This window comes from Gymnodraco acuticeps, unplaced genomic scaffold (genome assembly GCF_902827175.1).
Source record: "Gymnodraco acuticeps unplaced genomic scaffold, fGymAcu1.1, whole genome shotgun sequence".
NCBI classification, from domain to species: domain Eukaryota; kingdom Metazoa; phylum Chordata; class Actinopteri; order Perciformes; family Bathydraconidae; genus Gymnodraco; species Gymnodraco acuticeps.
The window spans coordinates 431,399-458,821 of NW_022989996.1; the positions used below are offsets into that span (position 1 = coordinate 431,399).

General features: G+C 40.8%; 1 protein-coding gene across 14 annotated transcripts in view; it reads right to left on the bottom strand.

Annotated features, from left to right (window-relative positions):
- The window catches only part of stxbp5l (syntaxin binding protein 5-like), a 208,520-nt gene that overhangs the window by 58,715 nt on the left and 122,382 nt on the right, over positions 1 to 27,423 (bottom strand). For all 14 annotated transcript variants that reach the window (XM_034212876.1, XM_034212874.1, XM_034212872.1 and 11 more), the window contains exons 5-7: positions 12,719 to 12,853; positions 2,433 to 2,496; positions 384 to 467 (exon numbers count right to left, since the gene is read on the bottom strand). In XM_034212876.1, coding sequence (XP_034068767.1) covers positions 384 to 467; positions 2,433 to 2,496; positions 12,719 to 12,853 — 283 coding nt within the window. The remainder of the gene's footprint in view (positions 1 to 383; positions 468 to 2,432; positions 2,497 to 12,718; positions 12,854 to 27,423) is intronic.

Genomic DNA, 27,423 nt, shown 5'->3' on the forward strand with positions numbered 1-27,423 from the left:
AGGGGGGGGGGGGGGGGGGTGACGACCCCTGCCTCACTATCTCTGGTGGTGGGTATGCGTGTGTGTGGCCCTTTAATGACTCTCCCTCTGTGTGTGTGCTCACGGGAATTGAGGACACCTGGCGGCTGGAGCTAGCCGGATAAAGGACTGGACCGGATCTCGCTCTCTCTCTCTGGCAGGAGGACGCAACGTGAAGAGCAGTCACGACCAGCTGACCTTTTGTTTCGCCTGTTTGTGTACTTCAGCAGCAGCCAAATAAACTCTTTTTTTTCTATTCACGCTCTCGTTTCTGTCGCGCGTTTGTTGTGGCTGAGAGCCAAGCCATGATACATGGATAAGAAAACCTGAGAGCATTTTTCTTTCTTGTGAAAAGTGGAGCTCACCTCATCGTAGCAGATTCTGAAGTCGGCCTTCTTGCCCCGCAGGTCCCACTGTACGATCATCCCGCTCTCAAACCCTATAAGCAGCTGGGGAGGGTTCACAAGGAATGGGAAATAAAGAATATGAAAGGCATTTTTAATTATGTTTTTAAATATCAGATCATAGCACAGCCTGCACTCACGGTGCCAATTTCATTGATATCTTGCCCTCTTTGCTGTAGTGTAGTGGAGCAGTTTGCCTGTGGCACCCGAAAGAACACGTGTCCTCCTTTTCCTTCTCCCTTTTTTAAGTCTTTACTACTCACTACAGTCTTATTTATAAAAAGTTGCAGAGCTAGCCTGCGTGTGTGTTTTGTGATTGGTTGGGATGGGAGGTATGATTCCTAATGTACTATACGCACAAAGACTATTTTCCACCTGCATGGGTCTGCATTCAGCCAATGATTTGCAGGAGATGTCAAAGGAGATTTAGAGTTAAGACTAACAAAGTACGTCAATTAACAAAACAACTTCCTGCTATATTGAAGCCAGAATCTTTTCTTTACTACTGTCATGTAAACAAGCAGCGATCACTGGCCTGTTGTCTTTGTTAGCATTTATCAATTAGCCAATGCACCTTCAAGGTTTCAATCTCAGTTTCATTTCATTTTATATTTAAACACATATAGACATTTATTGAATGTATACAGAACCTATTCAGACAAGTACATAGAATGTTCTAACTACTTTCATCCTTCATAACATCAACACACGCATATGATCTCCTCCACATGCCTTACCCCCACGAGTGACACACTTATGTTTTATAATACACTGTAGATCAAAACAGCCATCTATAGACAGGCAGCTCACACACGCACTAACATTGAACAAATAATTGTACACGCATTCACTCACTCTCACACACACACACACACACCCCCCCCAAACCATTTAGAATGGAGAGTAAAGTTGATACAATCTGATCACAGATCACACGAGATGGGGAGTGATGTAACCTTTAAAGAGAGTGGAGGAAACCGCTCTCCTGATCTCGGAAACACTGACATCTCAAATTGTAGGACACTAAAGCCAAACGCAAGTGAGGTTGGAAAAAAGGTCCACCTCATAAATTCTGCAAGCATAAAGCTTTACATTAGTAACACTAACAGTCATGTTAACACCAGGATGTCCTGTCAACAAATGCCTCCGTATACAAGCATATATATATATATGCTTGTATGCGGAGGCATTTGTTATATATAGTATATCCCTTAAAGGTATGTGGTATGTGGATTCAGATCTACTTCCAAATGTCATGTATTCTTATTCAAACACCTGCAAAACATTTGTATATCTACTTATTGGTCGTAATTAGGAAGCTGGTACTGTAGGCTATTTAGTTATCGAAACAAAATGAAGGACAAAATGCAAAAAGGCTTTGAAAAATATAACATATTTGTCCCCTCTCTCTGCGAGATGAAGTCCAAACTATTCATTTGTGACTTCATTTTTTAAATTCCACAAGCAGCACTTCTGTCTTTTCAGGCAGAAAGGTATGGCATTGTGCGACAGAGGCTGCACACCTGTTTTTATGTTTCACACAGAGGCAGCTAAATCCATTGGGAAAATCGATACGCTCCTCAATGACATCTCTTTTACAGCTCCTTCGTACCTAGCACTTTTCAAACCAATCGGATTCCAGGAGCAGCTTGACACTGAAAAACTCTACTCAAAGGATATTACCTGCAAGTCTCTCACGTCGTCAGTGTCTATAATACAGCAACACTAGGAGAAGTACACTGTATAGATGACGGTTTCCTTTCTGTTAGCCCGAAAGAAAGCCAGGCGGAGAGAGTAAAAGCTACTAATTACAAAGAAAGAATAGAAGCTAGAAAGAATACACCGGAAAGGCAGAGGGGAAGTATAAAGGACACTTAAGTGACGGAAAATTAATAGGCAGATTTAACTAAAGGCAGGGAAGACAGGAAAAAAGGGAAGCCTGTATAGTTTTTGCTACACAGACAGTGTGCGTCAGGAGAATCAGCAAGTGGTGCGTGTTCTTTATCTTACCTTGCCTTCGTCTTTTGGGCAGTCACTCAAATGAACCACGGGTCCTGGATGAGTTTTAGTTGATCTGTGACCAAAAAAGAAAGAAAGTGAGAGTTGAAAAAGACAGCAGCAGTAATACAGCGACACAATACATACATTAAAGAGTACATGTAAGTGAGTTTTACTTAAGTCACAGTTCGCCGTTTCTGCTATTGTATCTTTGTTCTCAGCGCAACATTATGGAATTGTGGAAACAAATATTTCCTTTGCTGACAATCCTAACCCTATAACGGGTAGGGATTTTAAACATGATGGTATCAATCAATCAATCAATCAATCAATCAATCAATGTTTATTTATATAGCCCAATATCACAAATGTTACATTTGTCTCAGTGGTCTTCACAGTGTGTACAGAATATCAGTATGACAATACGACACCCTCTGTCCTTTGACCCTCACATCGTACAAGGAAAAACCTCCGGAGAAAACCCACAGTTTTAAAGGGAAAAATGGGAGAAACCTCAGGGAGAGCAACAGAGGAGGGATCCCTCTCCCAGGACGGACAGACGTGCAATAGATGCCGTGTGTAAATTGAAAAGATAATACATTTGCAACATAGGTAGTCCAAATGTTTGGAAATGCATGTGTGTATAATAGGAAGATGAATCCACGAGGATATCCATCCAGGACCTATGATCCAGGACCACAGCCACGACTCAAGATCCAGGGCTCAGGATCATCCATGACTCCGGATCCCGGCGTATATAGACACCAAAAAGAAAGACATTTGGGGAAGCTGGGTTAATCGGAACATGAGAGTACACAGGTATAGACAGAGAGAAGGAAGAAGTAAGATGTCCCCCGACAAACTAAGCCTATATCAGCAAAACTAGGGGGCTGAATCTAATCAGCCCTAACTATAAGCTTTATCAAAAAGGAAGGTCTTAAGCGCACTCTTAAAACGGATAGGGTGTCTGCCGCCCGAACACAAACTGGAAGCTGATTCCACAAATGTGGAGCTTGATAAGAAAAGGCTCTGGCTCCCATTGTACTTTTAGAGACTCTAGGAACAACCAACAACCCTGCATTCTTGGAACGCAATGCCCTAGTAGGACAGTAGGGTATAATGAGTTCTTTAAGGTAAGATGGCGCCTGCCCATTAAGGGCTTTGTAGGCGAGAAGAAGAATTTTAAATTATATCCTGTGTTCTATAGGGAGCCAGTGTAAGGCAGCCAGAAGAGGAGTAATGTGGTCCCTTTTCCTAACTCTGGTTAGTACATGAGCTGCAGCATTTTGAATCAGCTGAAGCGACTTGACTGACTTCTTGGTACACCCTGATAATAAGGAGTTACAATAATCCAGCCTTGAAGTAACAAATGCATGGACTAGTTTCTCTGCATCGTTTTGAGGCAAGATATGCCTGATTTTTGCAATGTTACGTAGATGGAAGTAGGCGGTCCTTGCAATTGATTTTATGTGGGCGTTAAAGGATAAATCCTGGCAAGTATCAAAATACTTGTATGTATGTATGGAAATGATGAGCATTTCAAGTTAAAAACACTATCTAAAGCATTGGGAACTATTTGATAATTATTTCTTCCCCCCCACTGCTCTGCGGGCAGCTGATCAGTGGGAAGAGAGACAGATTGAAATTATGAGGTTCTGTTATTGTTGGAACAGTGGAGAGACAAGACAGTTTTGGTGAGTTTTATTTGGTTCTTGTAGACTTTGAATGTGTGTGTTTGACGATAAACCAGTGCTCAAACACTTCTCCCAGCTGAATCTACAGGTGGCGGGCTCCCCCCCCCACACACACACCACACACACACACACACACACACACACACACACACACACACACACACACACACACACACACACACACATACCATGTATACATCACTTCAGGGGACATTACATTGACTTACATGCATTTCCTGGAGACTTATCCTAACCTTAACCATAACCAACACATGCCTAACCCTAATCCTTAACCTTACCCTTACCCTAAACCTAACCAAGTCTTCACCCTAAAATTAATGATTCCCCTCATGGGGACCTCCATTTTGTCCCCATAAGGGAGGCGAGTCCCCACACGTGACTATGTAAACAGATGTAGGTCCCCACAAGTATAGTAATGATAGACTACACACACACACACACACACGCGTACACCTGAACCCACTGAAAACAACCAAACTGAATGTTGCCACACTCATTTTCCCGAGTCTTTGACAGTAAAAGCTTTCTAAAATGTAATATTGTAACACTAAAAAAATATTTACTCATGGATTTGTCATCAATCACATAACTACATATAAAGTACACTATAATGTTGCATTGTTTGAAAAATGGAGACCATGGAGGGATCAGGAAGAGCTGCACAACGAGCTCCACCTCTTTGTATTCTTAAAACCCAGCAAGATGGAAGCCTTGCTGTTTTGAATTATGCAAAGTCAAACGTAAACATTACCAACATGTCGCAGTCACAACCTGTTCTAACTTTTACTGCAACATTATCCTCACCAAGAGGAAAACATGGCATGGAAATGTATTTTTTCACTAAGATAATGAAAAATTTAACAAAAACAGAAAGGGATGGGGTGTCTTGGTAAAGTGATGAGATGTTTTCCCCACCTAAAGCTATGAAATAATTTTCATCGCCATTGTCCACTTCATCTCGGAGCCTAACAAGGGCCACTTGTCACCAATGCACTTCCTTGCAGCAGCCACAGTTCTGATATTTCTGCGCCAGGGCTGTAATGTGAGCTGAACTGGGAGGCTGAGGTGAAGTGTGACTGACACGTTCAGATGGGCTCGTTTAGTTATGCCTGCTGCTGGAGTGCGATAAAACCATGCTAAGCTCTCAATACAGTTATATTCTGCAGTTAACGTAGTAATAAAGCCAAGGTATCATCAAACCATCCGCTATGCACAACACCTGTCCAATCACCGGAGCTAATCTTGCTACCACAGCCAGCCAGAGCAAATAATGCACTAAGCCGGAATAACATTTCTGATTTAACATGCATGTGCACTTTTAACCCAAGACCTTTTATTGTACTCAAACAAACCCACAACACACCCAAGCAGACGCACTGTTCCATGGATGATGCTGGCTTCATTTTGAGTTTTTGAGTATACAAGGAAGTTATTAAGGTGCTTGAGAGGAAACGTTCACAGAAGATATTGAATTTGTGATAAAGAAGGATGGGACTAATGGCAAAGGCTTGCTTGTGTGTTTGGAAGGCCGTTTCCTTCTGTTAAAGACAGGCCTTCACACTGTGAAAGTGAATGACTGACTTATGACTCCTGATCAAGTTTGGCTTACAGCTGACAAGGCTATATTTGAAAGGCTCAAAAAAGGAAGGAGAAGATTTTCAGAATTAAATATGAATGAAAACACTGATAAACGGTGTTTGGCTCTGCTTGCAATGGAACAGAAATATATTATGTGATTCCCTGAGGCTATATATCGGAAGAAAACTCTTATATATATTATTTAAAGATGGGGAGTGGTTCTGTTTATACATAATACTGTAGGTAGGTATAGTAGTAGAACATACACTCACTGGATATTGTGCAAATATAATACTTTAAAAAACATTTATGTACTGATCACACTTGTTTAAATGGTGTACTTGAAACATATCACATCACTTTAAAGTTGGTCAACTGAGAATAAAATACTTACGAGGAACTTTCCAGACTGGAATTTGATTAGAACAATATCGTAAAACAAGTACTGTAGATCCAATCAGAATGCCAATTATCTAGTTTGATTTGATTTCTGTCTCTGTCAAGTATGGTCTCCAAGTATTTGAGGTGATGATTGGGATGTTTCACACTATGAAAAAATGCAAGCGAAATGAAAATGTTGTGCTCGTGAGATGTTGTGGTTTTAGGCCAGCTTTATGAGATTTGACTGTCTCTTTTCAGAGATATAATGGACTTACTAAACTAGCAGATACACAATATAGCTAGACTCCTAGTGTCCCTGTGTTGGTTTGCCGATGATGTCCCCAGATCATCTGAAGGATAGGGCCAAAGAAACACTGTAAAGGCCCCTACTTGTTGGCTAGTTTCAATGCCAGGGGAAAGAGAAACCTGGGATTTTTATTGAAGTCATCCAGAGATTGACTCCCAAAGCTGTTTGAAATCTTAAACACAAAGACACCTTGAGCTCAAGCAGGACCAGCGGAGCCATGGCAACCCATCACGGTTAGAAAAGAGTAAATCATCAGCACGACAGATGGAAAGGAGGGAGGCAGGGCAGGAAATAACATGTCGGCCGCAGGGACCTGAAGGACATGAAATGTTCGAATTGTATAGTGTGTGCCTTACACACTCACAAATACCTTAACTCACCTGTTTTACTGTGATGTCTTTTAGAATGCACCAAACTATCATTAAATGTCCAATAAAATATCTGTGCAAGTCCAAACATCTAGTAGTAAAAAAATATGTGCTGTTTATTATGAAACTGCGGCAAGAGTTGGATTCATGTTTTTCTTTGGAACATCAGCCAACACTAAATCACTTTAAATCTTATAATGTGGTTTTCCTCCTTCATTTTTCATCCTTTTTCCAGACCTAATCTAAAACAGAGTATATCATGTATTAACGGAGACTTTCATGCCCTGTTCTGACGACTCAATGAATCATAATATTTATTGTAAGGATTGGCAGCGCGTCTGGCTTACAAGACATTGTTTCTGAAAAGACGGAGAGAAAATTAAATAACATGTTGGCATCTCAGCTATGTCAGGCTTTTTCTTCTATAGAGCCTCTAAAACAGGGTCTGATTTCCAGAAAACACCCAACATTGCCTATGGCAGAACAATACATCTAATCTAAGACCATGATATCTGAATATGCCACTCTCTATAGAGACCAATAAGAATTCAGCTCACACTTGCCACTTAATATTGTGGGGTATAGTTGAGTCTTGTATACATCTTATTATATAACCATCTTACATTTAACAGTAGAAATGTAAAAATTCCCAAAATACATTTAACCTCATTAAATCTGTATCAATGTATGCCCTAATTAAAAATATATAAAAGGTGCCCCCAGAATGTTGTAATTTAATTTCTCTGTCCAACGCTTCTGCATACAGATGGGCTACACTCTTCCTCATAACTATAACATTCAATGTATTTCTTAATGTGATGTAACTGTTACTTTGTGTTGTTGACAAAACACAAGCAGCTATTCTTTCTTTTCTAAGTGTATTTGAAAAAAGAATGTTTTTTTTTTTACAAAAAAGGCTCTCGAGAATTTCTTGCATTTTGAGAAAACATGTTGATTCTAGAATTGAGGGCCCAGGAGGAAAGCTCATTGCTGATTTTACAATTTGAACAACAGAAATAGCCAAACATGTCAATGCTGATTACGGCTGACATGATGCCAGGCGTAACCAAAATGATGCTCATCACAGAGATATATGAACTGAAGCGTGTGTACCAGGCTGCAACCATTTTTTTTTACATCTCATTCTGGAATGAACTTTCTGAAGATGACATTGTGCACTCTCTACACAATGTAGAGAGTGGGAGTTTTCCCATGCTCCCCTGCAGGAAGAACTATAAGTCCCCCCTCATCCTTATTCATGTTTAGTACAATACCTCCACAACTCCCCAGCCGCTGTGTGTTGTTGAGACAATTCATTCTCTACTTGTTCAACTTCTCATGAACTCTACCTCAGAGTGCTGACGGTAAGAAGATGTAGAATATATTACAGTTAATGCTCAAGCTAAATATACTGCGATATGGAATGTAGAGAAAGCTATTTTTGAGATGTGGGATCCACTTTAGTCAGATCAGAATGGAAACTACCCTTCTTCTTACATTTGCTTTTGTGTGCATTCAATCTTTATCTGATATGTGAATATGCTGAATCCAAAATAAGGTATTTAAATATTGTCATGGCAAGTCCATTTTGGACATGTGTATGGTCATGTGAATACAACTTATACAATTGATAATACTTGATTTTTAATTTAAACAATTGGAAGTCCAGACTCCTCTTAACTTATTTATCAGCGAGCTAGTTACGTTAGTCAATTGTCCCGTTATATTATAGGCAAGATTAAAGTGATATGTAATAGTATGTATAGTATCATATTGGTGTGTATTCTAACATTTCTGAATATTTCCTATTGGGTATTAAAATGAAGAAATAAAAGTTCTCAGGTCTGTGTCTGAAAGTACACACTTTATGATTTTACAATTGTAAAGTGGCATAATAAAATGTACAATAGTATGATATTACATCACAATAATAGATATGATTTCTCCCTGTGTGGCTCTATAAAATTACAGGTACTTGAACTCTTGCAGTTAGGAGGCTGACGGGGAAAGAAAAAGCAACAATGTGCATACACCAGAAAATGGGTAAGTGGAGGCGGTGGGATAGAGAGAAAAGCAAAACCTGACCTGTCTCTGTGAAAAGAAACCCTTTTTTATCCATAGCAGGCAGTAGGGGTTTCTGAAGGTGCCATAAAGTGTTAAAGATGCTATAAATACATATTAAGTTATCATATAGTAAAATATTGTGCATAGTAAAGTGATTTTAGAATAAATCTGTGAATTACCAGGAAACCAATCTTCAATGTGATATACCAACCATTGTCAATTTCATTTAGACAGATAGTTACACCGCTCTTTAAAGTGGATTAAAGTTATGGCTTCACCCAATAAAAAAATGTAGCCTTTGCTGTATGATAGAGTGACCTGGCTCCGATCCTAAAAAGTTTAATGTTATATTTCATTAAAGTGTAATAGTATTTTACGACTTAAGGGTAACCGGAGGTACAACTGTAGCAAAGCCTTTCATTATATTATGAATTATGTGTGGTAAAATATTATGTGTTCATCGATTTTCTTTCTAATACTTTTAGCATGACATTTTTTTTGAAGAAAGTCCTTTCTGTTGACTGTGTGGTGAGAAATCAACAAAACACAAATCCTGTTAAAATCCCAACAATTGTCTCTGCCTCCAAGACTTTAGCAATGATTGGCAGACCTCCCTCCCCCAAATACACACACACACACACACACACACACACACACACACACACACACACACACACACACACACACACACACACACACACACACACACACACACACACACACACACACACACACACACACACACACACACACACACACACATACACACACATACACACACACACACACACACACACACACACACACACACACACACACACACACACACACACACATCAGTGTTATGATTGGTCACTGAAGTTGGGGCTGTCACACGGCAACAGGATGGCTCGGTATGAGAGTGACTTGTGACTGACACGGCAGCAGGGCACGTGTCAGGGTAACACCAGAAAAAGGAAGCGTAAGTGGGTCCAACCAATAAGACACAAACAGGGATACAATGCCACTGAGCACCATTTGTCTTTATGGCACATGGAGATGTCAATCTGTGGCATATGTCAGCTGCACAGACAACACTTGTGACTGTCTTAAAACAATAAATGCTTCTGTTGACTGTAATATGACATCGAAATGAGGAACAACATTTATAATGCCATATTTAGAAGAAGTACCTGGAGCTTTTACTTAAGTACAACTAGCAATACTAAATGGTGATATTAAAACACATTGTGATGACAAGTATTAGCATCAAAATGTACACAAGTAAAACAACTGGATGTACCCATTATGGCCCAATTACGAGTTATAAATACTTAAATATTTCACTTCGATTTTTGATACATTGATGTGTCTTTTAAAGCCGATAAAGATGCAGCTAATTTGAATAACATTATAGGCTGCTGGATGTTTTAAACTACAACAATATCTCAAAGTGTATTTATTGGTTGATTTACGTTGTGTATTAGCAAATAATCCAAATCTGTTAGTAACAACTGGCTAAAGTTGTCGAATAAATGTTTTGGAGTAGACTGTTTTGGTTTTCAAATATGGTTTATGACACTATAAAATGCTTTCATTTAGCCTCTTATAATTGCTTTTAATGTGTTTTTCCAGATATCAAGTAAAAGTAGATTGATTTATTAAGCTGTGTTTGTTTTGTATTCTTACTAGTATGCATACTATGTGAAATATCAAATAAATATTCACAATGACCACAGCTTTGTCTGGCTTTCCTGATGGAAGTCCAAAGGACAGATGGTACATGGTTCAGATTGCTATAGCAACAGCATCTAGTTACGATGCTCAGAACGATTGAGAAAAGTTAAATTTCAAATAGTCAGTTTGAACTTAAAAGTGGCTGAGCAATGAATACACATGAGAAATGGGCCAACCTTAACATTACCAGCACAAAATTGAAAAGGCAATCCAGTGATTTTGGAAACACTGCAATTTGTGTGTGTCTGTCTGTTTGTAGGTCATTTGAAGTGGAGAAAGGGAATCAGGCAAGTAATTCAAGCCACTTTCACAAAACACCCATCCTGAAACTACAGCTAAAAAAAATGCAATCCGTGATTTGAACATCTTTTTACGAAAGAAGCACATAATCAATTTAAAAATCACTGTTAATTTCAAAATAACTCACCTGTTGTTTTGCTAAAAAGAAAGGCACATTATTAAACCAAGTCTGATTAGCTGATTAAAACCTTCTGAACAAACATCAAAGGGTTGAGATGTTTTTGCAAACCCTCAATTTTTCAACTATTTGTTCCATTTTAGATATGAAGCATGAAATACGTTTGAGTTTAGCCTTCAAAGAGATCACAGCTCTTGAGACATGTTAAACTCCTGAAAACAAATTAGGTTGTGTAACCCCTGTTGACCAAGACCGGCCTGAGAGGCAAGATGGGAAAAGTTTATATTGCTCATACTCGATAATTAGTTTTTTCCACCTTGTCTCTAAGGGACTTTGTACTCGACAGATGTTTTCTTAAAACTTCATTTTTGTATTAAATCTGCATTCAGATAGAAGTAAAGCCAGCAAGCATCTTAATTAAACTAGCTGCTGACTGCCTGCCTTGTTGCCATTCACACTGCCTGATCAGCATCCAGGTTATGCAAACACACGTATGGTGAAAAAAGAGAGAACTATTCAAAGCAGAAAAGAAACAGCGTAATATACCATCTGACAAAGGCCTGTGCTATAATGCTTAAATTAACTGGCTATTCTTTATAGTATAATCAGATCAATAGGAGACAGAGATGTTATAAATCAAGGGTTTTTATTATTATTTACAGGTAGATATTATCAAGGGTATAACTTTGGTTTAAGAAGTGGGGTGGACACGAAACAGGGGGTCCTCCGCAATGAAACATTTTCTCGATTTAATTCCATTTCCTGCCTTTCTTCAAATATATTAGGGACTATGGGGTAAACAAATCAAAGAAAAATGTGTGGTGTATATAATGAGTGTGCAAACGTATCTAGTATCCTATCCATGTGAACCTGTTTTATTTGTGGGTGGACCTCACATCGTCTAGGGGGGTCCGGGGGCATGCACCCCCGGGAAGATTATTTTCTTTAACTTGAAGTTAAATGCATCAATCTGGTGCACTTTGAGGGCACAATTGGGATACAGCTCTCAACACGCATATGAAACAGAACTGTATACATTTCAATAATCAAAAAACCATTAGAATATGCTCACAATCAATAACAAATATTTGATAAAGTCCTCTCTCCTATCTTTATCTTACCTAGTCTGCATTCTTTCTTGTTATTTATGCATATTTTACTAATCACTCCCCTTTTAAACAGTTGTTTTTATTTTTACTGACCTATAGTACACATTGGAATGATTTCTTAACTTATTTTTTACAACTATATTAAATTGATGGAAATATTTGTTTACATAGAAGCACGCTCGTGAACTGTTAGTTCTGTTAGTTCGCAGAAGCCTCGCAGCGGGGTTACTGCGGAGCGCGAGCGCAGAATTGCGCCGCATTTTTACACATTACTGATGTGCAACAACATGTGACTCCTCTGTTTCTCGTAAGGTCTCCCTTTCTGTTGGTCGCTTGTTAGCGGGAGGCGTAGAGCGAGGGATCACTGTCCACTAGTTAATCGATCGTAGATGGCGTTGTGCTCGCGGACGGATACAAAAATATACCTGGGCGCCCCAGAAACCCCCCCCCAAAACGAAAGCTCTTCGGTTCTCCACGAATTACACAAGTCACCCAAATCAGCGTTAAAAAAGCGGGAGGCGCCGAAAAGCGACTCATTTGCATGTATGACCATCATGATGATCTCAATTAAACTTACAGTTTTACCGCTAACAGTTAGCATTATTTCTGTGAACTCCAGTATCGGGAGCGTGGGAAACTCACAGTTCTATTGCCTTGTTCCACATGATGACATATCCAGACAGAATGAAGGACTCGATGTTGACGATGTGTGTGTTTCCGCGCTCTGTCCCCACGTACAGCCATTTACTCTGAAAGGGAAGGTGGCAAAACGTGATCCTAGAGAACAAGAGACAGAGAAGAGAGAGAGTGGGCGTTAGAATATGAACAGTCACAAAGTGCTCCATGCATCAGTTTGTACAGTGTATTTTTTGCATTTTTGCAATATTTTTGCAATATTGTACACACATTTTGTTCCAGAGAAACCAAGTACATTTTAAGATGCAAATAATTAGGATTAAGATAATGAAGTATACAACAATATGATGCAGTCAACTAAACATTGACAAGCACTTTTGTTAAAAAATACATTAGTTTAGTTATTAAAAACAAGCAAAGTATTTTGTTAGCATGACATCTTTTTTTGGTTTTAGTTTTTGGCACAACACAAATAAATCAAAATACAATGGTGTTAAGACAGTTATTCAATAAAGCAATTGTTGGACAACAATAAAATGACATTCTAGCCATGTTGTCATCTACTGAGCAATGACTTTGGCATTCTGCAACTTTTCATATGTACAGTAGAGTAGTGTACATGGCTCTTGGCAGCCTACCTAAGCCAGTGTTTAATGGTAATAACTGCACTTTTCCACAGACGTCATACCATGACTCATTGACGGAACTTACAGCCTGACTCATTCTTCAATCAAGGTTTAATTTAGCACTCGGCAGGAATGTAGAAAGCTTTTTCACCGCCACAATGCAGCACATTACCTATAGATATTCATGCCTACATGTACTCCTCTTGCCCTTTATGGTGATGCTCCTGTTTCTCTCTTGTCAGACAACTTTTGAACTCAGCCTATAAGCTCACTCCAAACCATTATAAATATGTATTTCAAGGAGCCCTTCAGAACATGTGCCAGAAGCAGAAGCCTGAACTTGTTCTGTGTTCTGTTGCATTACACAGTGGCTTTTAAACGTATGCACTTCAGGCTAAACTGGTCCACCACTCCATGTCTCCTTTGTGCATGGCTTTAAATCGTATAAATACCTCATTGTTATTCAGAGTTACATCATTTTGACCATAGATTTCAATTACGGAACATCTGTGATAATGCATTAAAATATATATAACAACATATTGTATACAATTTATACAATATCAAGTTAACGTTGTATCCACAGGGCTCAACGCTATCTTTTAAAAGTGGTTACCAGGCTGGCAACCAGGCATCAGCTTTTGGTTGCCAAAACTGAAAATACGGTTGCCATTTTTAGTCACCTTATATTTTAAATAATTAAGATACTATACAGTTATACATCAACTTAATAATGAACATGTGACACAGAAGAATGTTCAAATATTTACAATAAGTAATTAACACAACTATAGACACCATAGATCCATTGCCCCTTCAGCATTGAAGTCTTGGATTGGCCTGAATAATACATTTATAATGTTAAAGGGGACATATCATGCTATATTTGAACAATATATTGTAGGGCCATACATATAAAGTATATAAATATAGTTATTTTTTCAAAATACCAAACAGATCCTGCATTTTAGCCATGCCTCATTTAGCTCTATTTGCTCTTTCCAGCGCTGTTTTTGCAGGGGGCTGATTCTGTGAGCTGCAGCTGACCACGTCCCCCTGCAGGAGAGCGTGTTTTGAGATCAGCTGCTGGGCTGTCAGAAGAGGGGGAGAAAAAGAGATCTCCGTCCTCCGTGTTTTATTCTTAGAGAAGTAAGAAGAGAAGAAATGGGGCAGAAACCCTCCTTTTTACGCAGCGGTCCAGACATAGGCATCAAACGGCGACACATATTCAGTGTGCAGTTACTTTGGCAATAGGGCAGGGATCAGGGGCGGGGCTTCAGGGGGGGCTGTAGGGGCAGGGCTCCCCGGGCCCGGGACGGTCGGGACCCAATGGGGGCCCGTCGCCGAGGCAGCAGGCTCCGCCCCCGAGATATTCGCCGGCGGGCCCTGCTGCCTCGCGCCACTGAGTGCACTGACGTTCGTGGTCATATTAGGTATAAAGCATTGTAGCCTATAATATGAGTTGAACTTGTGCTGCTATTTTCACACTCACATTTAACATTAAAACATGAAAAATTGCAAGTGAATCCCTTCTATTGTCTCCAAATGTATTTTGGGTAAAATCGTCATCAACAGCCGTCCATCAACATCATACGTAAATGAACGTCAACGTCATCATCAATCACTTGTCATTCAACAGAGCACTGCCTAAGCATGAGCAGTTATAAACACAAAAGTGGAGCTACAAAACGCAAAGAAAAAGATAAAAAGGAGGACCAAAAGGTCAAATTGTCCAAGCTAGATGGATATTTTGTTCGCCCTACTCCTCCTCCTGCGGGAGATGAACCTGAAGTTGTTGCCACTGCCAGCCGTGTTTCATCCCCGAGCCCCAGCCCGCCAACAATGTTAGTGGGGGTTAGCCAGATTTACAGGTATGCTACAATCACGGACACACACTGTCAACAAGAAAATGTGAGTTTGTGGTAAATGTTGATATCATATGGTTGTTGTTACTTCGTGTAGCTCGGCCGCCTAGCTTATTTCCTTTTCTGTCTCTCGGCTGTAGTGATGATGATAATAGGGACGACTCAGCAGCTGCTAGCTGCTCGTCTAGAGGAGAGCCAGGCCTGACGCTTGACCAGCCGTACCCCTCCCCCTCCGGCTCCTTACCTGCTGCGCCGCAAGGTGAAGAAGTACCGGACACTGGGAATGAAAGCAGCAACAGGTCTCCTCCTCATGCTACGCCTACGGGTGAAACTCAGACCACGGATCATGATGTGTCCTGCAATTATCCTCTGGAGCGTTTTCCGACTGATCGGGCAAACTATTTTGAAAACATTGAGGACGCCAATATCAAAAGATATATCCTTAAAATGGGCCCATGCAAACCCAAAGGTCCATTTCCCAAAGACAAGGATAACCGTTGCTTTTCAGAAAGCTATTACACCTCCACCACTAAAGTTGGGATGACATTTCCACGCAGCTGGATGTGCTATTCCCCACAATTGGACTGCTGCTACTGTGAGCCTTGCTGGCTTTTTGCCAACCGAAAGGCACCGTTCTACAACAATGCATGGGTAAACGGAATAAAAGACTGGAAACATCTTTCTACTAAAATTGAGAGGCATGAATCCACTCAAATACACCTTGGTGCATGCGTAGTATATGAGCAGTGGAAAACCAACGGCACAATAGACGCTGACATGGAGAGGAATGTGCGTAATGCCGCCCAATTTTGGAGACAGGTCGTGGAGCGCATTGTTAATGTAACTCTCACTCTAGCTTCAAGCAACTTGGCATTCAGGGGCCATCGAGAGGTTCTAGGTCAGGGAAAAGCTGGCAACTTTTTGTCAATAATAGAATTATTGGCTCGCTACGACCCTGTTTTGAAAGAGCTAATCAACCGACCAGCAGGGTCAGTGAAATACCTCAGTCACCAGATTCAAGATGAGATTATTTACATATTATTTCAACATGTGAAAGCTGACATCATTGATGAAATAAACGAAGCCCCATTTTATTCCGTCATCATGGACACAACGCAAGATGTGTCAAAGATAGACCAGTTGAGTCAGGTTTACCGTTACATAACTGTTGTTAAGAACGACATGGATATAGCAACAGATATACAGATCAATGAAGTCTTTTGGGGTTTTGAAGTGACTGAAGGTTCATCAGCTTCAGAGCTTGAAAACAAAATCCTTGGTTCTATAGAGAAAAACGGATTAGATCTGTCTAAATGTCGCGGACAGGGCTATGATGGGGCGGCTAATATGAGTGGTGTGTATTCAGGCGTGCAAGCAAGAATAGCCGAGAAGGAGCCCCTTGCCCACTATGTTCATTGCGCTGCTCATAATCTCAACCTAGCACTCAACGACTCTGTTAAAAATGTCCCTGGAGTGAAGCAGTTCTATGACACTGTAGAGACGCTCTACAACTTTTTTGGTCACAGTATCAAACGATGGGCATTGCTCAGTGAGTTAATGACGCCAGAGAGCAGAACTATCACATTAAAACGCTTATGTCCCACTCGCTGGTCATCTTGCCATGATGCGCTTGTTGCGTTAAGGCACAGATATGGAGACATTATAAAAGCCCTCGTCAAAATATCCCTTACCAGTGACAAAAAGGATGAGCGCAATGAAGCAAGTGCACTCAAGAATGCCATAAGCAAATTTCGCTTTCTATTTTTGGTCAACATGCAGACCAAGATTTTGGAAAGCATAAATTGTGCTTCACAGTTACTGCAAGCAAAAGACGCGGATATTCTCAAAGCATCTACTCTACTGCAAAATGCCATCAGTGTTTTGGTGGAGTATAGGGGACAATTTGATGAGGCGAAGTCCGCCACTCTTGCCCTGGCTACTAAATGGGGAAGTCAAACACAGTTTGAAACAACCAGGGCCAGGAAAGTTAAGAGACACTTTGATGAACTTTCTGAAGACAGCCGCCTCACTGATGCAGAGAGCAACTTTCGGGTGACCGTTTTCAATGCATGTCTCGATATAATCATCCAGCAACTGTCCCAAAGATTCACCAGCTTAAATGCAACTGTGAACATGTTTGAGGCAATTCACCCCAATACACTACTGCAAGCAAAGGATGAGGATTTACACCAAGCTGCCCAGCGGCTTAGAGAGCACTACAGTCGGGACATCGCCGCCAGCTTCCCTGGCCAGCTGCTTTCTTTCAGAACCTGTTTCAGGGACCAAATACAAAAACTAAAATCTGTCGCGGATCTGGTAAAAATAATCATTGTTTACAACCCAGCAGTAACATCTACATTCAGTGAGGTTTGCACAGCCTTCATCTTATTTCTGACTCTTCCTGTCACCGTGGCAACCACCGAGCGCTCTTTCTCCAAATTAAAACTCATCAAAAACTATTTGAGGAGCACGATGGGACAGGAGAGACTGAGTGGACTGGCCTTGCTGTCCATCGAAAGTGACAAGAAATTGGACATACAGCGGATTGTGGACGAGTTCGCGGAGCGCAAGGCTCGCCGAGTACCCTTCAAGTAGTGGTGAGTACACTTCAAATGTAATTTGTACAGTAGCCTACTTGTACGTGAATGTATGGGCCGCCGTGCCAATTTTACACTGCTCTGCTCTCATGGTGGCTGCTGGCTGTCCATGGTGAATGGTGTGTCAGAAATGTAGTCATTTTATTAGGCTATGTTTTCGTTGTCCTTGTGGTTTGTTGGACTTTATGTCATGTTATATCATTATTATCTCTGATATATATGTATATTTCGTTTCTATACCCTTTGTAGAAACGAAATCTTAAATATTACACCTTTTCTTTAGTTACTTTTCTTTCAAACATTGTTTTAAATTGTAATCTTACTGACTGAGCGACTTTTTACGCACTAGCGTCAGATTACCACCCCGGACTCCCGATATTTTTGTCAAGCTTTATTGGGTTGAAAGGGCCCGGTCATGTGGCCCCGCCCCCCGGCCCGGGTCTGATATGTGCCGCCAGTGGCAGGGATATCTAGATACTTTCCAAGGTTTGACATAATGAATTGTGCTACTTTTAAAGCAAGCAACGATGTTTTCAAATCTGTAATCAAAAAGCTCCTCAAAAACGCAAATTGGACGCAAATTGGAGCCGATGCTGGTCCACTCCCAAGATGGTAGCACGTCTCGTTCTGTGTCCGTATTTCTGAATGATTGAGTGATTACATCTAAATTGTTTGGCGGACACTTTCAATTTTTCAACTGCTACATCTCAAATCCTAATCGTAAATGTAGTAGTGTGACTTACCGGCGGAAATACCGGCTACTTGGACTATTGGAGCCTGTTCAACTCGGCAACCGGACTACACATCGTTGATCTTGATGGGTCCAATTTTTTTTTTCTCATCCTAAAGGGAAGTTCCTGGCTTTTTTTGTGCACTGATCTGTATCTGACTGTGTTACGATCCCTACTCATCCAGTTTTTTAACTTTTAAACCAGCGACGCATCGGGTCGGGTTTCCTGTTTACATGTGACGTCACGACACGCATCGTCCCCAGCTGATCGGGTGGTTGAAAATTCCCGGAACGGATTTATATGGGATTGACCCTGATTTTGTTCTGCACTAACTTGTCCTGTGGCGTGGAGCTCAAGAGTCTGCTGTTTTGGTCGGGTTCTCCACGTTTCGCGGGATTTTAATTATGTCACTGCTTTTGGCTGTCCTATCCCTTTTAATTTGGAGCAGCTCTGGGGGAAGTCCCCACGGGACCGGAATATCCCGTCCATTTCTCCCAACCCCGGTTTTACCAGGCCGGGGAACGTGCTTCTCTTGCAGTCCGCTGGGCACGATGTTGAGCCCCCTCTCCCTCTCTCCCGCATCTGTCAAGTGCGGATCTGTGGACTTGGCCCGTCTGATTAGCCTTACACTGTATGGCTCTACAAGACAACTTTATCATTTCTTCAAGCCATGTTCATAATTTTGTGTTAGGTTTAAACACTAAGAGAGAGCCGTCAAAAAGTCCACCTAGGCCTTATGTGTCTAATTGTACTCTTATTGTTGATTTCAGGAAATATGCAACCTAACCCTGGACCAGAATCTTGTGTTAATTTTAACACCCCTGCAGATTTTAAATCAAGGTCTGGTCTTGGTCTCATCCATTTGAATGTGTGCAGTTTGATTGCTAAAATGGATATGATTCGTATTTGGGCACATTCAACCGATGCTGATATAATAGTGACATCTGAAACTTGGCTAACCAAATCAATTTCAAGCAAGGATATTTGCATTGACGGCTATAATGTGTATAGGACTGATCGACCTAAAAAGGGTGGAGGTGTTGCAGTCTATGTTAAATCGAAGTTTCATGTAACAATTATTCTCTCTAAATCACTGACAAAACAATTTGAACTTTTGGCTCTTGACTTGGAAGTATCAAAAGCGCTCCATATTACTGTTGTTGGTTGCTACAGACCACCTTCAGCTGTCAGCGACGCTTTACCATCTTTAATGCAGCTTTTGTCCAGTCTTAACTATACTGAAATTGTCATTGTGGGTGACCTTAACTGGAACTGGCTGCTACCAGCATCTGATGATGTTAAAACATACTGCAATTCCTTAAATCTCTTTCAGATTGTTGGCAGTCCCAATAGACCCAATCTGATATCTCCTGAAAAATCCTCCTTAATTGATCTAATCCTTACAAATGCTTCTCATAAATACACCCCTGCTTCTGTATTTGCAAATGACATCAGTGACCACTGTGTCATTACCACGGTACGGAATACAAAAGTCCCTAAGACAAAACCCTGTATCATCATAAAGCGTGATATGAAACATTTTGTAGAGCAGGGTTTTTTCCACGACCTGTTTCTATTTGATTGGGACAAAATCAATCTCATTGCAGATGTTGAAACTGCCTGGACATTATTTTATGATGGTTTTATTAAAATAGTTGATAGGCATGCCCCCTTAAGAAACTACAGAGTAAAAGGCAGAGAAAATGCATGGTTCACATCAGATCTTTCTGATTTACTACACGAGCGCAATGTGGCATGGTCAAAAGCCAGGAGTACAGGTCTTGAGTCACATTGGCTGCTCTTCAGGCAGCTGCGAAATGCATTTACCGTTAAAATCAGAAATGCCAAAGCGGATCATCTCCTAACTGAAACTTCAGACAACCTAAATAATCCCCTTAAATTCTGGAAAACTATTAAATCATTAGCTGGAAACAAAAATGTTATAGAGCTTCCACATTGCATTGTGAAGGAGGACTCTGTTCAAATCTCTGATAAGGCAGAAATGCTTGGTTGTTTTAATGAACATTTAATTGCTTCTGGTTCTCTGTTTACCTCGCAGAACATAGCTCAAGGAGCCACTGATCGCTCTGACGGTGGTATCTGGGAGGGTGAACCGTTTAATTTTATTCCAGTAACTGTCTCAGGGGTGCATAAAGCCCTGAAAAGTTTGGAACCAAGAAAATCAGCAGGTCCTGACAACCTGGAGCCGTACTTTTTAAAGTTAGCAGCTGATGTTATAGCTTTGCCCTTGTCCTTGGAGACAAACGAAATTCCCCTTATTTGGAAATCTGCTTTTGTTCTCCCACTGTTAAAAGGGGGTGACCCCACTCATCTAAACACCTACAGACCCATCTCCAAATTATGTGTTTTAAATAAAGTACTGGAATCACTGGTCAATTTCCAACTGAAGGAGTTTTTATCAATAAATAATATTTTATCTGAGTTTCAATCTGGTTTTAGGAAAAAACACAGCACTACAACAGCTGCCTTAAAAGTAGTAAATTATCTTATTTACTTCTTAGACAATAGAGAGCATTGCGCAGCACTTTTTATTGACTTGTCAAAGGCTTTTGACACAGTGGATCATGCCTTACTGTTACAAAGACTTGTTAGTATCGGTCTTTCAGGTAAGGCTGTCTGTTGGTTCAAGAACTATCTTTCATGCAGATCACAGTGTGTGCGGGCAGAAGGCTTAACTTCAACATCTCTTCTGGTATCCAAGGGTGTGCCAAAGGGATCTGTTTTAGGACCATTGTTATTTATTATTTACATTAACAGTCTTAATAACAATGTTTTGAATGCAAATTTGCATTTTTATGCTGATGATACAGTTATTTATTGTTCTGCGTCCACCCCGAAGCAGGCTCTTTGTCAGCTCCAGAATGCTTTTAACATTGTACAATCCAACATGTGTGATTTGAAACTTGTTTTAAATGCTGCCAAGACCAAGCTAATGATGTTCTCGAAAGCAAAAGCCAAGGTCTTGAACCTTCCTCCTATCACCACCTTGCAGGGGACGGAGGTTGAATCTGTGTTGCAGTATAAGTATCTTGGAATTATAATTGACAATTCGCTCTCTTTTAAACCACACATTGTGGAACTCTTGAAAAAATTAAGAATACAATTTGGTTTTTTCTTTAGAAACAAGTCTTGTTTTTCCTATGAGGCCAACAAGAGACTAGTGTCTGCAACCTTTCTGTCTGTGCTGGATTATGGAGATGTGGTTTATATGAATGCATCTTCTCAGTGCCTTCACTCGCTGGACACCGTCTACCACGGTGCACTGAGATTCATCACAAACCTCAGATCCTTGACGCACCACTGCAATCTATACGCTCGTGTTGGATGGTCTTCCCTGACCACGCGTAGACTGAAACATTGGCACATCCTTATATATAAGGCTATTCTTGGTGCTCTTCCCCCTTATCTAAGGATGTACATAAATAGAAAATGCACAGGATCCTATCGGCTTCGCTCCGAGAACTTTTTCCTTTTAACTGCACCAAAGGTCCGTACTGAACTTGGGAAAAGGGTGTTTAGTTACGCTGCCCCTCAAGCTTGGAACCTGCTTCAAACTGAGCTGAAACTCAGAGAGCTGGTCTCATTAGAAACACTCAGAGCAACTTTAACTGACCTTGAAGCAGGCCGCTGTGTCTGTAAATGCTTTGGCTACATTTGGTGTATGACTGTGTTGTGATTGTGTGTTTTTTAATTGTTTGTAACTGTAAAACTGTGCTGTTACCATTCTTGGGCCAGGACTCTCTTGAAAAAGAGATTTTTAATCTCAATGAGACCTATCCTGGTTAAATAAAGGTAAAATAAAAATAACTATTTTTTAAATCATTTTCTAAATCCATAAAAGCATTTCAATTAATATTGGGAGTCATATCGTTACTTTGTTGAGAATGTGGCCATGTAATAAGCGGGATAATGTGCAGCGACTTGGTCCTTCATGCCGATCTAGATCCCTCCGCTTTGCGTCGGGCTCCTGATCAGCCTGTCAGTGTTCTTTTCCCCATAATGACCGTGTCGCTGCACATTATCCCTTACATATGATTATATAGAGTGATTATTCATTTGTTTTAAAGCAGGAGGCGCAAACGCTTGCCTCGGAGAGGGAGAAAAAGAGCCACAGCGGAGAATAAACAGAAGGGCAACCATGCGCGGCAAGTCTTCTTCGCTGCTTTTGTGGCAGACTACAGCGCCACTTACAGGCCTGGCATATGTACTACAGCGTCTCCAGCGCTTTCGAGCGGCAATGGCAGGCCGTGGCCCAATCTCTCATTCCCCTGATAGGTGGATAATTGACCACTAAGCGGAGCACCCCTTTTGTGACGTAGAAAATAATTCAAATCTGGATCAGTCTGTATCGATCCGTTACAGCCCCTTTTTTAGAGATTTGGGTATAGAGGAAAAGAGAGAGGGTTGTATTTTCTGACACATATTCATGTATAAAAGACGTACAAGAGTGCATTTTGCATGATAGGTACCCTTTAAATAAATGAAAACCATTCACAGTTAAGAATTAGATATTAATTATTAATGCTGTAAATTACCTTTAATATGTCTAACTATATTTAAAATGTGTTACCTTTTTATAGAAGTGATTATAATTGTATGCCAATATTTTCCAACGCTAAAGTTTCGTTTTGCACTTTTATTTTAGTAGTAATAAGATCGGGACTCTTATTTTGAAGGAACTTTTACCGGAAGTGAATGGACAACGAAGCAGAATGTACATATATATTTCGCCTCCCAATACTTTACACATTTCCTCTTTGCTTTTCGTTCGGGTTCATCTTGCGCCGCAGTTGAATGACTTTGAACATTCGTTTGAGATGTTGACGGGTTGGCTGAACTTTTTACCGCACAGTCAAACAACTTAATTTGCATCGCCATTTTTTGTAAAACAAACACACAGTGCACCGCGCACGCGAGTAAACGTGCATCGCTTTCTGGCTCCATAATCACATCAATGCATATGCAACTTAAGTATCAGGTTCCGACTGGTCACAACAATAATTAAATATCGCTCTTAATACAACAAATAATTAACATTTATCTATTTTGGGGTGCACATTTGGCTGTTTACTGTCCTTATTTCTTTAAGTGTTCTCAGCAGGAAAACAATGGACTGTCCACGAATGAGTCCTTACCCCAAGTGAAGGAGTTCAAGTATCTCGGGTCTTGTTCTCGAGTGAGGGAACAATGGAGCGAGAGATGGGCCGGAGAATCGGAGCAGCGGGAGCGGTACTGCAGTCGCTTTACTGCACCGTTATGACGAAAAGAGAGCTGAGCCAGAAGGCAAAGCTCTCTGTCTACCGGGCCATTTTCGTTCCTACCCTCACCTATGGTCATGAAGGATGGGTCATGACCGGAATAACGAGATGGGTTTCCTCCGCAGGGTGGCTGGCGTCTCCCTTAGGGATAAGGTGAGAAGTTTAGTCATCCGGGAGGGACTCAGAGTTGAACCGCTACTCCTTTGCGTCGAAAGGAGCCAGTTGAGGTGGTTCGGGCACCTAGTTAGGATGCCACCTGGGCGCCTCCCTAGGTAGGTGTTCCAGGCACGTCCAGATGGGAGGAGACCGAGGGGTAGACATAGGACCAGGTGGAGGGATTATATCTCTTCGCTGGCCTGGGAGCGCCTTGGGATCCCCCAGTCAGAGCTGGTTGATGTGGCCAGGGAAAGGAAACGTTGGGGCTCTCTGCTGGAACTGCTACCTCCGCCAACCGACCACGGATAAGCGGGAGAAGATGGATGGATGGATGGTGTTTGAAGGCCCTGACACACCAAGCCTATTATCAGCCATCAGTCAAGTTACAGACTTCAGTGCTCGTCTGTCGGCCATGTGTACGTGGCGGGTCCTGTATCATTGCCACTTTTCGTACTACCGTAATGTTTCGCCACAGACTTTTTAATAATGCCATTGTTGTTCAACCAGCACCATTCACAATCTGTCAACAGTTTACAATGCTTTTGTTGGCAACCAACACATGAATAGTTTCTGAGCTGATAAAGCCAAGTGAATATTTGGTTACAAACACTGCATCCAAATCTTTTCTCTCCTGTTTGAAATCTCATGTGAATGTTGCATTTTGGAGCTGTAGGCAAAAAAATCCCTCTGATTGGCTGTTCAGCTTAAGCAAATCAGTGCATGAGAAGAAAAACCGATGCGAGCGATTAAATGACTATAGTGAAAACATCACACAGTCGATTTTATTTTTCAACTTCATCTAATCAAATCATTCTTACACTCGGGTATTTTCATAAAGCCATGGCTGTCTGGAATGAAAGTGGAGAGAGAGAGAGTGGTTTTTAGAATGATCGCCAACGCTGCTCTGTTTTAATGTGCATCATACTCACGACTTGTGTATTAGCAGTCCTACATTCTCTAGCTGACTGAAGATACAGAGAGTTATTTTGTGGTGTGTTCATGTGCAAATTTTATGGCGCAGCAACAACAGTGGGTTGACGTTGTCGATGATGTCAGTTTGGTGTATCTGATATAATTAAACAGTATTTCAGATGTGATTATCCTTTTGGGATTTCACATATTTCCCAAGACTTCACAAGGTTTTTATATACAAACCCTGATTATAGCTATTAGAGAAATAACAAAAAGCCATGAGTAAGCTATTCATGTGGCATATTAAAATTATTATGATGTGATGGAAGTCTGCTTATAACATTATTGCTCTGGAATTACCAATTGACATCCTCATAATCACCTTAACCAGGGAAGAAAGATCAGCACACATCATGTTACCCCTGTCCATGCTGATTACTTTGGGGAAGGTTGGGGAGGTCATTGGGCTCTAGCCCCACAGCCATGCCTCTAGCAAGCGGCAGGATTATTAGATAGAAAACAAATGAGATGGCAGACAATTCAATAAGGATTTCAGGTGCTTGGGGTGAGGATAATATTCAAACTGGTATGGGGGGGCGACGGGGGCACTAGTGCTATGCAAGCAAGAGAGGATTTCAGCCTTCGGTCTTTTACAGCATTCATGTAGATAAAGCACACCAGAATTACATATGTTTTTGTTTAAGGAAGTGATTGACCTTTCTGGATTATGAGGTCTAATTCATTTATATAAAAAGCAACAACAGATCTAAACCTTTTCACCAACTTGTTTACATGTATAGGTGAAGTAAACGTCTACGTGTGCAAATGATGTTTGTTATCACTGGGTACAAATATGTATAGTTATTCAAATTAAATTTCCACATTTATAGAAACATATCCGCAGACCCGGTGAGTCATGATATTCTCTCGATAGTTTAAAAATGGGGGCTCTTAGCATGATTGCCTCCGTTATGAGCTGACCATTTTCATAAAATATCACAGGAAGGATTAAATAAAGGACATTGGTTTAAGGGAAAAATCAATGTAGGGAAAAGATGAGAGGATGACAGGAAAAGGACCATGTAAGTAGTGATGAGTAAGGATCCAGAGGGCAATGTGGAGACAGTCAAAGGCGTGGTTCTGACTCCATACAGTCAGAGGGGCACCATCAATATGTCTTGTATTTATCAATCAAAGAAGACAGGCAGAGATGTGGGCTTGGCTGCCAGCTGACCAGCTGCCGAGCAAATACCCTTAATGAAGTAAAAAGATGTAGAGATTAATTGAATTGGTTACATGATCTAGGGAAGTGGCCTGCCATCTGCTCTGTAGGAGGAATGACACAACCGCTTCATGAATTCTAGAAAGACTCCATATAGGAACATGAAAAGGCATAGTGAATAATAAGTGAATTAGCTTATTTGAAAGTCGTCCAATCTCTCGGTAAAAACAGCATGACAGAGGAAGAAGTGTGGCAGGCACGAGTTACTGACAGTTATCACAAAACAGTTCTCTACATGGTTTCCAGTGATTCATACGTTATTCTTTGGGAATTCTGGGGTGTGAGGCTGTTAATTGTCAGATATTCAGTCGAGAGACACAGAGCTAAATGACAAGTCACCCATCCTCTGACGGATGAGTCATGATGCTCCTTTCTCTCCTTTCATCTCAGAGTGATTCACTGCTCTGCCACTGGGAGCGAGGGGTTCTGCTTCCCACCTCATCGCACCACAAGAAGTAGCTTTTGAAACAGGTTTTCAAAACATTTGATAGAAAATAATATTCCTAACCATGACCTCTGTATGCTTGTGTGGGCATGTGCATCACACAGCAAACGATACAGCTGCTAGGCTGTGAATAAAAAAAATAAAATCTCATGTGGACAGTTTGATAGTCTATGTCAGGGATGGGCAAATGGCGGCCCGGGGCCCTCAGATTAATTTATAAACAACATAATTAACAACAAAATAAATGTTTTACTTGTAGTATTGATACCATCCACTAGACTCCTAGTTACATCGCGAGCTGCGTACAAATGATTTCGTTCGGCAGCCAAATACCGCAAAATAATCTGTGACTACAAGTGTTTTAGGTTCAAGTTAGACAACTAATGTCTGGGTTAGTGTTCATGACTTCATGTTTATGTCATCTTATCTTAATGGTTAATCTTAATGCACACCCATTTTCCGTGCTTTCCAATAGTTTAAAATAGTTTTATTCCACTGTTGAATAACCTGTTCAATACAAACATGCCACTTGTACAAATTAAATAACATTTCTGTGAACTGATATTTGTTTGGTGAGTTTATTAGATTGTAAAATGTCAATAAAGATGTCAGACTTAATTTGTTAATAATTACATACAATACATGGAATTTGTGTGTGTGTGTTCCAAGTGAATCTGCGGCCCCCTGGTGGCCAGTACATACATTATGTGGCCCCCACCACCATCCAAGTTGCCCATCCCTGGTCTATGTGATGATTTCACAAAATATTAATGTATTGAAGCTGAGGCTGAAGAAATATGGTTTATTACATGATCAGG